The sequence below is a fragment of the Colletes latitarsis genome, chromosome 5 (assembly GCF_051014445.1).
Source record: "Colletes latitarsis isolate SP2378_abdomen chromosome 5, iyColLati1, whole genome shotgun sequence".
In the NCBI taxonomy this organism is placed as follows: Eukaryota; Metazoa; Arthropoda; class Insecta; order Hymenoptera; family Colletidae; genus Colletes; species Colletes latitarsis.
The window spans coordinates 36,592,553-36,605,989 of NC_135138.1; the positions used below are offsets into that span (position 1 = coordinate 36,592,553).

The 13,437-nt window shown below is 42.3% G+C and overlaps 2 protein-coding genes across 2 annotated transcripts; both read left to right on the top strand.

Moving 5' to 3' along the window:
- The first annotated feature begins 1,044 nt into the window (after nucleotides 1–1,044).
- LOC143341835 (uncharacterized) lies at nucleotides 1,045–4,190 on the top strand. The gene is made up of 3 exons (XM_076765115.1): nucleotides 1,045–1,092; nucleotides 1,470–1,532; nucleotides 3,356–4,190. The coding sequence occupies exons 1-3, from the start codon at nucleotides 1,081–1,083 to the stop codon at nucleotides 3,581–3,583; spliced, it is 303 nt and encodes a 100-aa protein (XP_076621230.1). The 5' UTR covers nucleotides 1,045–1,080; the 3' UTR covers nucleotides 3,584–4,190.
- Nucleotides 4,191–7,886: 3,696 nt separating this feature from the next.
- Nep5 (M13 family metallopeptidase neprilysin 5) lies at nucleotides 7,887–13,389 on the top strand. The gene is made up of 17 exons (XM_076764727.1): nucleotides 7,887–7,968; nucleotides 9,054–9,126; nucleotides 9,187–9,284; nucleotides 9,406–9,459; nucleotides 9,533–9,590; nucleotides 9,666–9,856; nucleotides 9,947–10,184; nucleotides 10,250–10,493; nucleotides 10,661–10,937; nucleotides 11,046–11,201; nucleotides 11,304–11,539; nucleotides 11,659–11,768; nucleotides 11,849–11,907; nucleotides 12,029–12,077; nucleotides 12,164–12,350; nucleotides 12,554–12,730; nucleotides 12,916–13,389. Exons 1-17 carry the CDS (start codon nucleotides 7,887–7,889, stop codon nucleotides 13,087–13,089), a joined length of 2,463 nt encoding a protein of 820 aa, XP_076620842.1. The 3' UTR covers nucleotides 13,090–13,389.
- The last annotated feature ends 48 nt before the right edge of the window (nucleotides 13,390–13,437 follow it).

Genomic DNA, 13,437 nt, shown 5'->3' on the forward strand with positions numbered 1-13,437 from the left:
AATTTCACAAAATTACTGACGAAAAATCGTTGCGATTCCGCGGTTACGCCAATCCAACCGGAAGTGGTGCTTCATTTTCCGTTGTGCAATATTCTCTATTGGTATTCAGCTGTTTCGAGATGATTGACGCGGGATTGCAATTCGACGGATAACGAAACAGCTCTGTCTGTATTTAATTTAATGGTGCCAAATGAGGAAAACTTTCTAGAAATTTTTGGCACCGATGCGTCGTCCCGGAATCTTCGAAGCGAAATACTTTTACGAAGCGATAGAACGAACGTGTCGCGATTATTATACGCGTTTACACGCGCTTTTCCATCGTTAGTCTGCTTTTCGAAACGGCTGCAAAATAATTGTAGATAAATATTTCTTCTTTCATGAATATCCCCTTCACCGTGCGTGCGTTAAAACTAAACAGGAAGACCGATCAATTTTTTCGCACGACTTATGCAACAGTTATTCTCGATAGAAACACACGGTATAATGTTCTGTAATTGATCACGTGTTAATTAATTTCTAAGCTCGTAACACTATTTTTGCATGCGATAAGATTTATCCGACTCGTTAAAAATGAAAACGTTAGAAATTTCGCAAAACAGGATACGCAGGTTGCATGATTTTTCAAAATTTTAAAGACAAAAAGGCGGAATCAGATGACTAATTATTTAAGCGAAAGGCATGTACCTTGATGAATTTTTCGCGTGCTCCAATCTCTTGGTTTTTTCTCGTTCGACGAATGCGACTGCAATGTCGTTGGAACGGAAAACGAGGTCAATCATTGGCGACCTGGGTTTCGTCCGAAAGCTTATCACAGGCCAGGGTGTCAGGATTTCGGGTTTTCTTTGGGTGTCCTTGTGGCTGCCGGAAGTGGAATGATTCCTCGGTCAGCAGAGCGCCGAATAAGGGGTCCGAAAGGGTCGATCGCCATTGGTGAAAGGGGTCCGTATGCAATGCAATCGTTATACCCCCGCCTCATCTTGGTTCCCTGGGCTTGGGCAGGGCACCGCTATAAAAGCATACTGCGTCGCCCCTTAGATACGTAGTGTTTTCCCGTGTACCGCACAAGAAAAATCGCCCACAATGAAGTTCGTCGTAAGTTTCAACCTGCTACCAGCGACTCTTTCATTGTCCGCCATCGCTCGGGCCCTGTTGCAAGGCCCAGGACTTCGTTTTAGTCTCTGGCTTCCTTCTATCCCTGATAGAATATCTTGAAAATAATTTTCAGTCGTAAGACATTGCTATTTTTCCAAACGATTTTGTTCTCTAGTAAAATTTCATTTTCCGTTATTTTTGTAGGTGTTCTTTAACAATTTCTTGTGAAAGAGCTCTACTGTATTTGTCAAAATTTTCTGATCTGTTTTCAATCATTGATTCCCTTTCATTGTAAATAAATTTGAGAAAAGATATCGTGGATCGTAACGAGTAGTATTTTAATTGCCACGTTACATTTTTTGTTTTTGTGATTGTAGATTGTTCTGTTCGCCGTCATGGCCGTCGCCAGTGCCTTCCCCGGAATTCCATGGGCCGCACCGGTAAGCGAAAATTACAATTTTCTCGAAATTCGAGTCTCGATTACCAAATACAGCGAACCTAGCGTAGTATTTCATTATATAACATTTAGAAATTACCGTTGCATGTTGCATAATAATTTTCTAATAATTTTCTACTATTCAGCGGAACGCAGGACTGCGTACTGTCTTCAAACATTAAAACCTTAACACGACTTTTCGTGGAAGGATTTCCCGAAAGGTACATTTTAATTTTAATAAAATAACAAGAGTAACTCTTATCGACGCTGTGTTCGAAAGTCTACCATCAAAGAAACGTTGTCAAAACAGTAATAGTTGAGTCGTAATTATAAAAACGGTGCTCGTTAACTTTGACAAGCTTGTCGCTGTTCTTTGACTTGGCAAAATTGAAATTGTATCACGTACCGTTCTGGCAACGTTCGCCAATCTTCAATTAATCCCTCATTAATTTCGTCATCGTGCAACTCCTGGACGCCCGAGTCTCTTTCGACAAAGCTTGGGCTGCGAAGGATTCTTCAGCATCTTTCCATTCGGCTACTTTCGCGTCTCTTCTACCTTCTCGTTCATCGTTTAATCCTCTGGACGTCTTGTCTGTCATCGTCTACTCGATGCGTTTCGCATCGTTCTTCGACAACCGAGTAACTGGACACACTCGGGGGAAAATAACCAAGGCTTGAGAAGGTTCAGAAAATAATTGTTTCAAACCGTTATATAAAAGTTTCGGTCGAAACTAATACGAAGAACTTTCACTCCGAATATCTGTTACGAAAAAACTAAAATTCGAACTGTATCGGTTCAAGTGAAAGTGCATTGGCTCTATACAGAACCTATAACGCTTTAACTTAAAATGATGTAGTCCGAAACGCAAGTTATTCGGAATAAAAGTCTCTTCGCGACTGTTCCCCGACAATAACCAACCGTAACCAAGCTGTTCGCTCTGTTCCTGGAGACAGTTTTACTGAAACGAACTCGTGATTTTGAAACACTTAGGTCTCTCAACCGTGGCCAGCACCAGCACCTGAACCCTGGGTAGCACCCTCGCCTACGTACGTCAAGGTCGCTCCAGCACCTTCGTACGTGAAGGTTGCTCCAGCGCCTACGTACGTGAAGGTCGCTCCAGCGCCTTCGTACGTGAAGGTTGCGGTGCCACAGGTAACGACAAAGATGATCCGAGATCGATAATGGTAATGCCTCGTCAGGTAAAGGAAGCAAAGGAAAGAACGGTCGGATTCTCGACTATCGTTCAACGATAAGGTTTCATAATTTTAGGATAAAATAATCGACGATTCACTGGCAACCAGGGATTCCAACCCTAACGCGAACCCTTTTGGGTTGGATAACCCGTTCTGGCGACGCTCTGTTCCGTGTTCCTCTCAGCCGATCGTCTAAATCGTTTCCTACCATCGCTGTAATTTACGAGCCCGACCGGTGATTTCCTCGTAACGACTACCGCATCATCGATAACTTCTCATTTCCCATGATTAACGGTCCGTCTGATGCCGAGCGTCATTTACGAGTCACGTAACATGACTTTCCCAGACGGTAGACGGAATCGAATCGCTCGATCATCGTCTAATCGAATTTCTCGCCGGACCAAGTTACCCGTAAACCTTCTAACGAAATCATCGGCGGCTGATTCGAAGCCCTCGTGCAGTCGTTCTTGTTCCAATCTCGTTTCTTATCGCGTTACATTTCCTTAACCCTTTACTCTCGGTCGATAGTTTATCCTTCTCTAAGAATAAGTGAGTTATAGACGGTTGAAGAGCCCGCTTCATCGTCCGGATATCGGCAGAACGAAGATTAACGCTCGAAAACTATTCCTTCAGGTACATGCACCGCAAGTGATACACGCGATCCAGGTTCCCCAGCAACCGCCAATTCCGCCCCTTCATCCCCAGCCGCTGAACATCAAGGTGCACGCCCAGTCCACTAGAATACCTTATCACCCGGCTGGCATCGTGAAACCTCATCTGATCGGTGTCGAGACGTACGTGGAACCCGTGAAGGTCGTCAAGGCTGTCCACCAGCCCGTCGTCCATCATCCCTGGGATTAAGGTTCGGAACGGCACCAACTGAACTCGCTGGTCCAGGGTGATCCATCCTGGACGAGCCGCGTCCTGAGGTGCTTGACGTAGCGACGCCTTGCGATGTACAACGATAACCACGGCCAATCATCGAAATTCTCTTGGCGGGAAAGAGGCCCGAGACGATATACACTCGAAGCAACCGCGTCGACAGGAATCGGGGCAACAAGGGGCTCGAGTCCTTCGTCCTCAGGGGAAGCCAGGAGCTCACACCAGCGAACGAACGAATCCGCGTTATTCGTTTGGGACTAGGAGAGCCGGGTCTATTGTCCAGATCAGTATTATCCAGCTAAAATTAGAACCGCGCGGACGAAGGGCACGATGTACCGCGGAGTCGCGAAAATCGGCCCGCTCAGGATCGGCGAACGCTTTGGACCACCCTCAGACCGTCAGACCAGGCAGCCAACCTTTAAGCAAAAGTCTACTTCTCCTTCTTTTATTTTTGTCTTTCTTTAGAGCAGTTATACATACGACACACACACACACGGTACACATTCACACGAGCGCAGCGACTTCTTTAGTCTCACCAACCCCCCTTGGCCTCTGTCTCCCCGCAGACCCTTACCCCTGTATTATCGCGTCGAAATTCTCGTGCGGCATGTGATATTGAAGAAGACATCACGACATCGGAGCCTTCGTTGTATATTCTCTTTTCTTCTTTCCGCCTACCACCCCACTCTCCTCCCCCAATCATATTTCTGCAACAACACTTTTATTTATTTTCTAATAAAAGTTAATTTTTATGTCTTGTGATAAACACTAGCGGTGTGGTCATTTCGTTTACTCTTTCCTGCGATTTCTCCCGCGGACGAGCATTCGTTAACACGCGTTTCCTGTAAAGAGTCTATAATACAACGGAAATACTTCCTCGAAGTAATAGAAGCAACGATTACAGCACATAATTATCATATTTGTAGCATTATAGTGCGGTTTTGCGATTAGAATAACGATACAGCTCGTTAATGCTTCGACTAAAACGACTGTTTTGTCTTCATCTACTTACGTTATCGTTATCAATTTGAATTGACACGCGTTTCTAATAATTCTTGAGAGCGTGTGCGACGCGATAGCGTTTGCACGATAGAAATCAATCCGATGTCTCCAGGGTAACCGATCGTGCAAACAGAAACGTTCAACCCGCCGTCATTGTTTTCGCAGTTCAGCGTGCTGGGAGAAAAAAATACACGGCGTATCGTTTCGTTTCCGACGATAGTCACCGATCTCATAAAATTTCGAAACGTCAGGCTTCGGAGTTCTTGCATGCAACAACCGCCCGTTCAAAGTGTCGCAACGTTTTCCAATCGGCTGTGAAAAACTCGAAACGAGACTCTCGAGAAGACAGTGACCGTTTACTTTTCGGCCTCTCGAACAATGGTAGAGGCTACTAAACAGAGTTGGGCAAATTTTACGCTCGGACAATTCATTCGTAAGCTAGCTTTTGCCCGCGGCTTTGTTCGTCAGAACATTGGTATAAAAAATTCATTAGTAGAATCTAATTTATAAATGAAACGTACATGGAAGTTAGTTTACGAATCGATCTAAAAGTTGTACTCGTTATCCGCGAATAAAATCTGCCCTACTCTGCTATTAAACTCTGTGACTATTTTTTAAAATCATGTTTAGCAACGTGACATTAGGTCTCCAAAGTATCGTTTGAGTCTGAGTTAGGTTCCTTTTTTATCCGGTATCGGTCGAAAGTGATCGCGAATAGGACGTCAGTCTTCCATAGCCAGCAACGTTTCCATTTTACAACCGTCGTTACGATTGCAGTTATTTAAAAATAAAAGGAAAAACCGTTCGAGAGACGACGCTGTAAGAATTGCGCAACGAGAAAGCGTTATGAATCGTAAATCGGTTTAGCACAGAGTGTGACGAGACTATCGTGGAAGAAAAAAGAACGAGGAAAACGATTGTAGAAACTCGAAATGAGTCACCTCGGACTTAATGAAATTCACCGAAGGATCTCGCGGGTTCTGCGTCGCGGAACGCGTATAACGTTCAAACTTTCGTAGTTCTCGATCGATTCGCGTCGATCCTTCGATCGGGACGCAGAAAATCTGCATTCAGTTTGCGCGTATCGCACAGACGCGTACGAAGTTCTGCTACAATTACCGCGAGCAGCGTATTTCCGCACAAACGAACCGGAAAATGGGCGAATCGCGTGGCGATCGAGACGATACGACTCGTCTTCCGTGTACGTCCATTACAACCGTTCCATCCATCGTCGCGTTCTATTCTGCATTTTATCCAGTTGCATAATCGATCTGACACTCGTAATCTCGCATAATAAATTACGTTCGAAGTTATCTGCGGGCCATTTTACACGCTGGGGAGAGCACGGCTCCATACAAACCGCTTTCAATATCACGAAAGGGTTTCTCGCGCGTCCAATTACGTTCTTTTCAACGAGCTTTACGTAATAATTGGATACACTGAAATAATTAAAGAAATTTGTTCGAATATTATCTAAATTTCGCTACGAAACAAGCATCCATTCTTTTGAAATGTTAATTATAATTAACGGGTGTGTCGGGTGCCGTTCGAATGAACGAGACGCGTATAAAATCGAGAGGGGAAAATGCAGAGAATTCCGGTTCTCGAGGAAATCGCCTCCAGCGATTCCCTCCGGCCGTATCGTTACTATTCGGTGCAAGCTTTTTCCCGCGGTGCACGACCGCCGATTTCTTTGCCAATCATCTACGAACGCGGTGGAAAAATGGAAAGCGAAGTGCAAATTCGCTACCCGCGGCTAATTCTAAAGTAGATGCGTTCTGAATTGAAAACGAGCGTGTCGGAGCACGGCAACTAAATTTTGGTACGATCAATCACTTACACGATCGAAAATCCACATTGCGATTAAGATCTATGACGATGGAACATTCAATTTCTCCGCGGAACCTAATATAATTTAGCGCGTTTCCGTTCAGTTCAACAGAGTCGGGCTCGATGTGCTCGACTCCGACATATGATGGCACAATGTCACCCACTTTTGCACGAAACAACGATTATGTTATTTCTACATCTAACCAGTCACCGCAGATAACAGTATCGATCGTTGGAAAGTCGTGACACTTGTTTTCATTGTTCAAAGCCTAATTTGTTTTTAATAGAGGCATGTAACTGTCCGTACGAGGGTTTAACGTCCTAACAAATTAGAATACAAAAAGAGTTATCGAATTTGAGTATAACTGCAATCTACTCGGTAGCCCGATTATTCCTCTTAACGAAATAGCATCGATAATCGATTCCACGTCCGGAAACACGAACAACAATTTGTCGAATAACTAATGCAGTACTTTAGCGATTACGCGAACTAACGACGGCACATATGCCTCGCATTAGGCTCTACTTTCTCCGAGTATTACAATGTTTACAACGCAGACGTTAGAAATTGTTACGTAACCAATGTGTACAGCTTAATTACTACATATCGTGGGTATTCGAACGGGACCACATTCCATTGTTTTCATTAAAAAATAATTCGCAATCGCGCGAACGCTGTTTAGTCATGTAAATACCTTAGACGAAACAGTGTTTACGTAAATGGGATTTTCTAACGCTATTGTTCCAGCCAAACATTTATAATTCAATTTTACTTAACTTCGTTGATTATGTTCTTAGTTACGATCTGAACTCTACGTTCCAGACGATCGTTTTACAGAGTTTCTTTCGTAACTAGGAAAAAGTCTCTACTCTTCAAACCATGAACGATAATACTATCGATCACGCCTTTCCAGGAAGTGGATGTTTTAATCATTAAATCGTCGATTGCGGCGAAGGTCGATTCGCTAGGCTGTCTTCATCAATTTTCACGGTCGTTCTTAATCCCCTAAAAGAAAGTTTCTTCTATACATCGCAATTATAGTGCATGAACTGTCGCCAAATAAAAAACTCCGAAAACTTTTTCTACTCTACGCATCTGATGCCATTAATTTTTTCTGAATTTGATTTCAGTCAGTTCAGTCAATACGACCGAAACCACCATTGATACGCTCGGTTGGGGAATTCTATCAACAAACGGAACGCGAAATAAACTACGGAAACGCTAACGAGTGAGATAGACAAATGTTTAAGGAAATAAAGCCGCGACATGGCGTCATCCTCGACGAACATGTTAAAACTTTACGAAGGTATAGCTGACAGAGAAGTGATCAGCTGTTTGAACGGGGCGAGGCACCTGGTTGGGGTGAACGTAACGACGGCACAGGTGAAAATTGACGAACTGTACGATGTCGTGACGAGAACCACTGGTAGACCAGGAAAATGTGAACGTATGGATAGCCCGTTGTCCCTCGAGGTTGTTCAGTGTCGTCAGTTCGATCCGGTCAGTGGGCCATTCAGCATGAAGGAGCGCAGTGAGTATATTTATATTTTATAATTGCCGCTTCCTGATAGAGACGTTCGATTTCGATTTGATTCTTGTAAAAATCGATACATTCGGGCAAAAAATCGATTTTTTAAATCGACTTCCTACCGACATTTTTTTAAAGAATCGATTCTTTTCCCTGAGAGTCGAAAATCGATATTTCTTTTTTCTCTGTTGCCTTTTTTTTTCTTCCGTATTGAAGACTTCCGTATTACAATGATAATGGGGGAAATCGACCAAACAAATATCATATCAACCGAAAAGAGAATGGCATTCGTGATAATATCATGTAAATTAAAGCAGTAAGTATTATTCAAAACCACCAGAACGAGATGCTTACCGATTCAAAACATTATTCAGATCAATCATCGATACCTCGGGAAGAAGATCCAATAAATTATTGATCAATGCATAGACCAATATATCCGACTTTGAGTATTATTGCAGAAAAGTACTTGGTAATTGTTACCTTATCAGTGTCTCCAGAACGTTTATTTTCATTAGATAAAAATATTTTAAACAAGATGCAGGCTCTCATCGGATCATGCACAATTATTATTTCTGCATTCACTACCAATGAATAATTGGTGACTAAAGCTCAACTATTTTTGTTACATTTAATGCACTGCATAATAACAAATATCACGATTTGATTTAAGAATAAATTCTTTAAAGAAGGTACTATTTACTTAAACCCCTCTTAAACTAAAGAGAATTAGATAGAGTGGAAGGTTCCATATTGAAAAGCGTATACGAGTTTCAGTGTCCTCTGACGAGATGGATCGGTATTAAACAGTCCGCCCTCCATTGCTGAATCTTTACTGTCATGTCTCGTTTGGATCTCTCATATCTTTCAACTCTGTGATCAAATATTATCGCGGGAAAGATTTGTTTTCTTTCGTTCGAAATATTTTTTAGGTTAAAATTGTTTTCTTAGTGTCGTAGTGATCCGAAGATTAACGCTTCAGCCAAGTGTCTTCATGTTTTTGACAGACGAGTTTCTAACCTTACTTTCGTTGGAGACGTTGATTTTATAACTTCGTCTCCACGTTGACGATCTATTCTTTTTTTCAGGAGATGAAACGCAGTCGATTTACACGATCGCCAGCAACGCGAACCTGGTCCCAATAAGATCTAGACACGCTTGGTAAGTGAAAAATTACGTTCATTGTCCGGACATCATAATTACACTCTGTACTCTTTGTAGTCTGAAGAGACGAAGACACGTACCGAATATCGTTATGATTTTCTTGATTTTCCTGACGGTTTCCTTATTGATAGTGACGATGGTGCTTGCAATTTCATGTATGTACGAGTTCTGCATATTTATCATTGATTAATGAAATTACTATCGCATCAATTGGTGTACCAATGTATATGGGTCAATTCTACTCTAAAAATGTCTTAAATTTGTGTTGCTTTCTAGACTTTACACATAGACAGGCAAAGCTATGTGAGACTGAGAACTGTGTTCGCATAGGTGAGTAAATGATTAAAAAATATACCCATGTACTATTAAGACAATCGATGAAAACAAACTTCTGTTTGTCTAGCGGCTAGTTTCAAAGAATCCATGGACACATCTGTAGATCCTTGCGACGATTTTTATAAGTAAGTATATGCGTGACACGAAGCGATTATGCGTGTCTATATTACTATATTATACTATAGAACTATATCACTTAGGTATGCGTGCGGAAAATGGTCAAACGAACACCCTATGCCCGACAATAGCCTATCGAATTCGTGGTTCGAGGAGCATAGAGAACGAATGTTGAGGAAGATTCGGGAACTTCTTCGAGACAACATCACCGATAACAATGCTCCGTGGTCGGTGAAGCAGGCTAAAATACTGTACAACAGCTGCATGGACGTGCGTACGTTGGTATTTTCTTGAAGATTTGGCGAACGAGCGATTGAAATCGTCCGAATATTCTTGCTTCTAATTTCAAGTTTCGTTTCTTCAGATGCGGTGAACGAACTGGGTCTGACGCCGTTGTTCGAGATATTGGAAGAGCTCAATTTACCTCCGGTTCCTCCGACATTTACGAAGAAGACGAGTGGTTACATCGATCAGTTGGCCAGGGTGAAGAAAGTTCTGGGAAGGGACGTTTTCTTCAGCTTTGACGTTCTTCCCGATCCCCGGAATACTAGTACTAACGTCATGATGTTACACACGCCGGTCACGAGTAGCCCATTGCCGAAGTACGATCTCATAGATAACTGGCTCAAAATGTACTTGACGCTAATCAGCGTTTAATCGTACACAGCGACAATGAACTGGAGAAACGACTGCACTCGGTCAGATCGCGTTTCCGGAAGTTGGAGGAAGACGAGAGTTCGTCCAAGATGAAGGAAGCAGAAGTTACGTACATGGCCGATATCATTAAGCAGGTTGTCAACAACGGAACTCTCGATTCTTGTACCTTAAAGGATAATTCCTCGTTCACCGACGAAAAGGAGTTGAAGGAAGTCGTCGAGTCTCTCTATGAACTGACCAGCATTTTTTACTATGTAAGTACTTCTCGGTTATTTATTTATTTCTTTACAGGAGGATCCTCTAGTAGGTTTACTATCGATTTGAGAAGTCTAGGTTACGTCTAATATTTGCGAGACGAAGTAGAGTTTGCGGAGCCATATCGGTAGTCATATTCTTTAGTTAGGAGGTTATGTTTCTATAGTTATCGCGGTTCGAAAGCAATGAAAGCATATGGGACGAGGAATTAGCAGATATAACCTGCATGTCAGTGGACGATCTTCAAAAGTTGACCGACGAATATGTAATAGCAGCAAATTCGTCTCTAACTCCTAAACCATTATGGCGGCCGTTCATCGAGACGATTTACAAAGATATCGAGTCTTTGGACTTGAGTGGCAGGGATAAAATACTGATAGGCGATTTGGAATACCTAAAGGATGTTGCTCTTGCATTGTCCACGTTCGAGGAGGAAGAGTTAGGTAAATTTCAGTTTCAGAACCGTTAGTATTGATAGTTACAAATTCAGTAAATAAACGGTTATTGCAAAGAAGCAGGGAACTCGAGAAAAAAATGTTGGTTCGTTTCAGAGACTTACATTTGGTGGGTCGTAGTCGACATCGTCGTACCACATGTGTCCGATAGTTTAAGAAAAATCTGGCTCGATCATGTCAATAAAGTGACGTACGTCGAACTCGGCGAGTCCAAGTCTTTACGTTGCGCGTCCACCGTGAACGAGTTAATGGGTTAGTTTAAAGATCAAGGTTATATCGGATGAAAGAATACCGGTATCGTTGGAATTTGTTGCGAAATTTTATGGTCGCTGATCGTGGACCGCAATAATTTAGGAATGGCGGTTTCGTGGTTGTTCGTGGACCCGTCCTTCCACGAAGACAAAGGTAAAAAAGTGTTTGAGATGCTGAACGACATAAAAGAAGCTTTCGCCTCGCTGGTTTCGCACACCGATTGGATGGACAAGCAAACAAAAACGGCGACACTGGAGAAAAACAGAAAGATGGAGTCGCAGATTGGCTTTCCTAAGTGGCTGTTCGACGAAGATGCCCTTAATTATTATTACGAAGGCGTAAGAAACTCATCATCTTTTTACCAATTCTCTAAATATACGGTGTCCTGTACGAGCCATTTATAAGATAGTATTCTTTTTGTGGAGTTAATCGATTTAGGAAATGTGCGTTCTTTTAGATAGACCTCACGGAGGCGGAATACCTGAACAACATGATTCAAATTGTCCGTCTGATGTCAGTGTCCAAATTGGAATGCATTCATCGCGTCAATTATGACAATGCTTTGAAGTGCGTTGCTATTTTAAATACGAACAAAGGGTACAACGAATGTGCAACATTTTCCGAGTTTTCGTTCGTTTCTTTTTCAGCTGGGCGACCGATCCAACAGACGTGAACGCGTATCACACCTACGAGTTTAATCACATAAGTACGTGGCGATTCGAAATTAACATAAAATTGTATAGAATAATCCTGATTTTAATTAGAATATTAAATATGGTCACGAATAGGCTTAATCCTTTCTTTCATTTCTTTTAACACGCATGCAGCTATACCAGCTGGAATTCTTCAATTTCCATTTTACGAATTGGGTATCGAGTAAGATTAGAATCAATTGCATCGATCGTTACATCGTTTCGAAAATGAAAACCAGACTTATAGTTCAAGAACTTCTCTGATTTCAGGGCTTTGAATTATGGCGCATTAGGTACGGTGCTCGGCCACGAACTGACACACGGATTCGATAACAATGGCAGACACTTCGACAGTAACGGAAACGTGAGGCAATGGTGGACCAATGAAACCATTTTCGAGTATACCGAGAAGACCGAGTGCTTCATCAAACACTATAGCAGCTACTACGAAAAAGAGGTAAGTGAGCTATTTCGAAGTATAGTAGAACCTCCGCTATGCGAATTAATTGGGATCGGTAAACTTGGCGAGCAATTCGTTTGGTTCTTATTTTGAAATTTGTTTCGAAACGAGGTACATCTGCGTCATTATCGGGGTTTCGAACGATAGTTATATTTGTTCACAAGGATGCCGACAGGTTAACCGCGAGCCTGTTCGAGTAGGTAGACGATTACATCGACGGGGAACGAACATTGGGGGAGAATATAGCCGACAATGGTGGCCTTAGAGAGGCTGTCGTTGCTTACGAGAGATGGAAGGCTAGGCATGGTCAGGAGCTTCTGCTTCCGGGATTCACTCATCTCACTCACGAGCAGCTCGTTTTCCTCAGTTTTGCGCACGTAAGATTACTCAATCTTATGTATCGTTAATGCGGTTTTGTCATTTGTCAATTGAAACGTTTTTTATCCTTTGGTTGAAAATGAAATTCATAATGAATTAAGTAATCCATTATGAATATTGATGATGCAAACGTCGTGAAAGGATCCTCAACGGAATAATAGATTGACGTTTTAATTGACTATAGTTGTGGTGCGAGGCGTACACACCAATATCTTTGAAATGGATATTGGAAGACACCCATTGCCCTGGACACGTGAGACTTCACGGGGTGTTGAGGAATTCCAAGGAATTCAGCAAGGCTTGGAAGTGTCCTGTGGGATCGAACATGAATCCTGCAGAGAAATGTCGTGTATGGTAACGACGGAGCATTTTAATCAGACAGACTTTGTTCCTTCTTTCAGAATATTGTGTGAAATATGTGAGTTTTACTGACTATTGCACGGTTGTGCGAGTGTAACAAGTGATTTCTATGATTGTTTTCAAGTCTTCGTTATCGAAACGTTGCGGTTCGAGAACCATCGAAAGTTGACGGGCAGTAATGGGATTTGGGACGTTTCGATTCTATAAAACGGCGGTAAAATCGAAGTATTTCGAATCTGATTATAACAGGGCGATCCAATGTTTGTAATAAAAGAAATTTATTTACTTACAAAGTTTACATGCTTGCGTTTTGTGTCTGTACCTCCACGAAATGGAGTCTAATTAA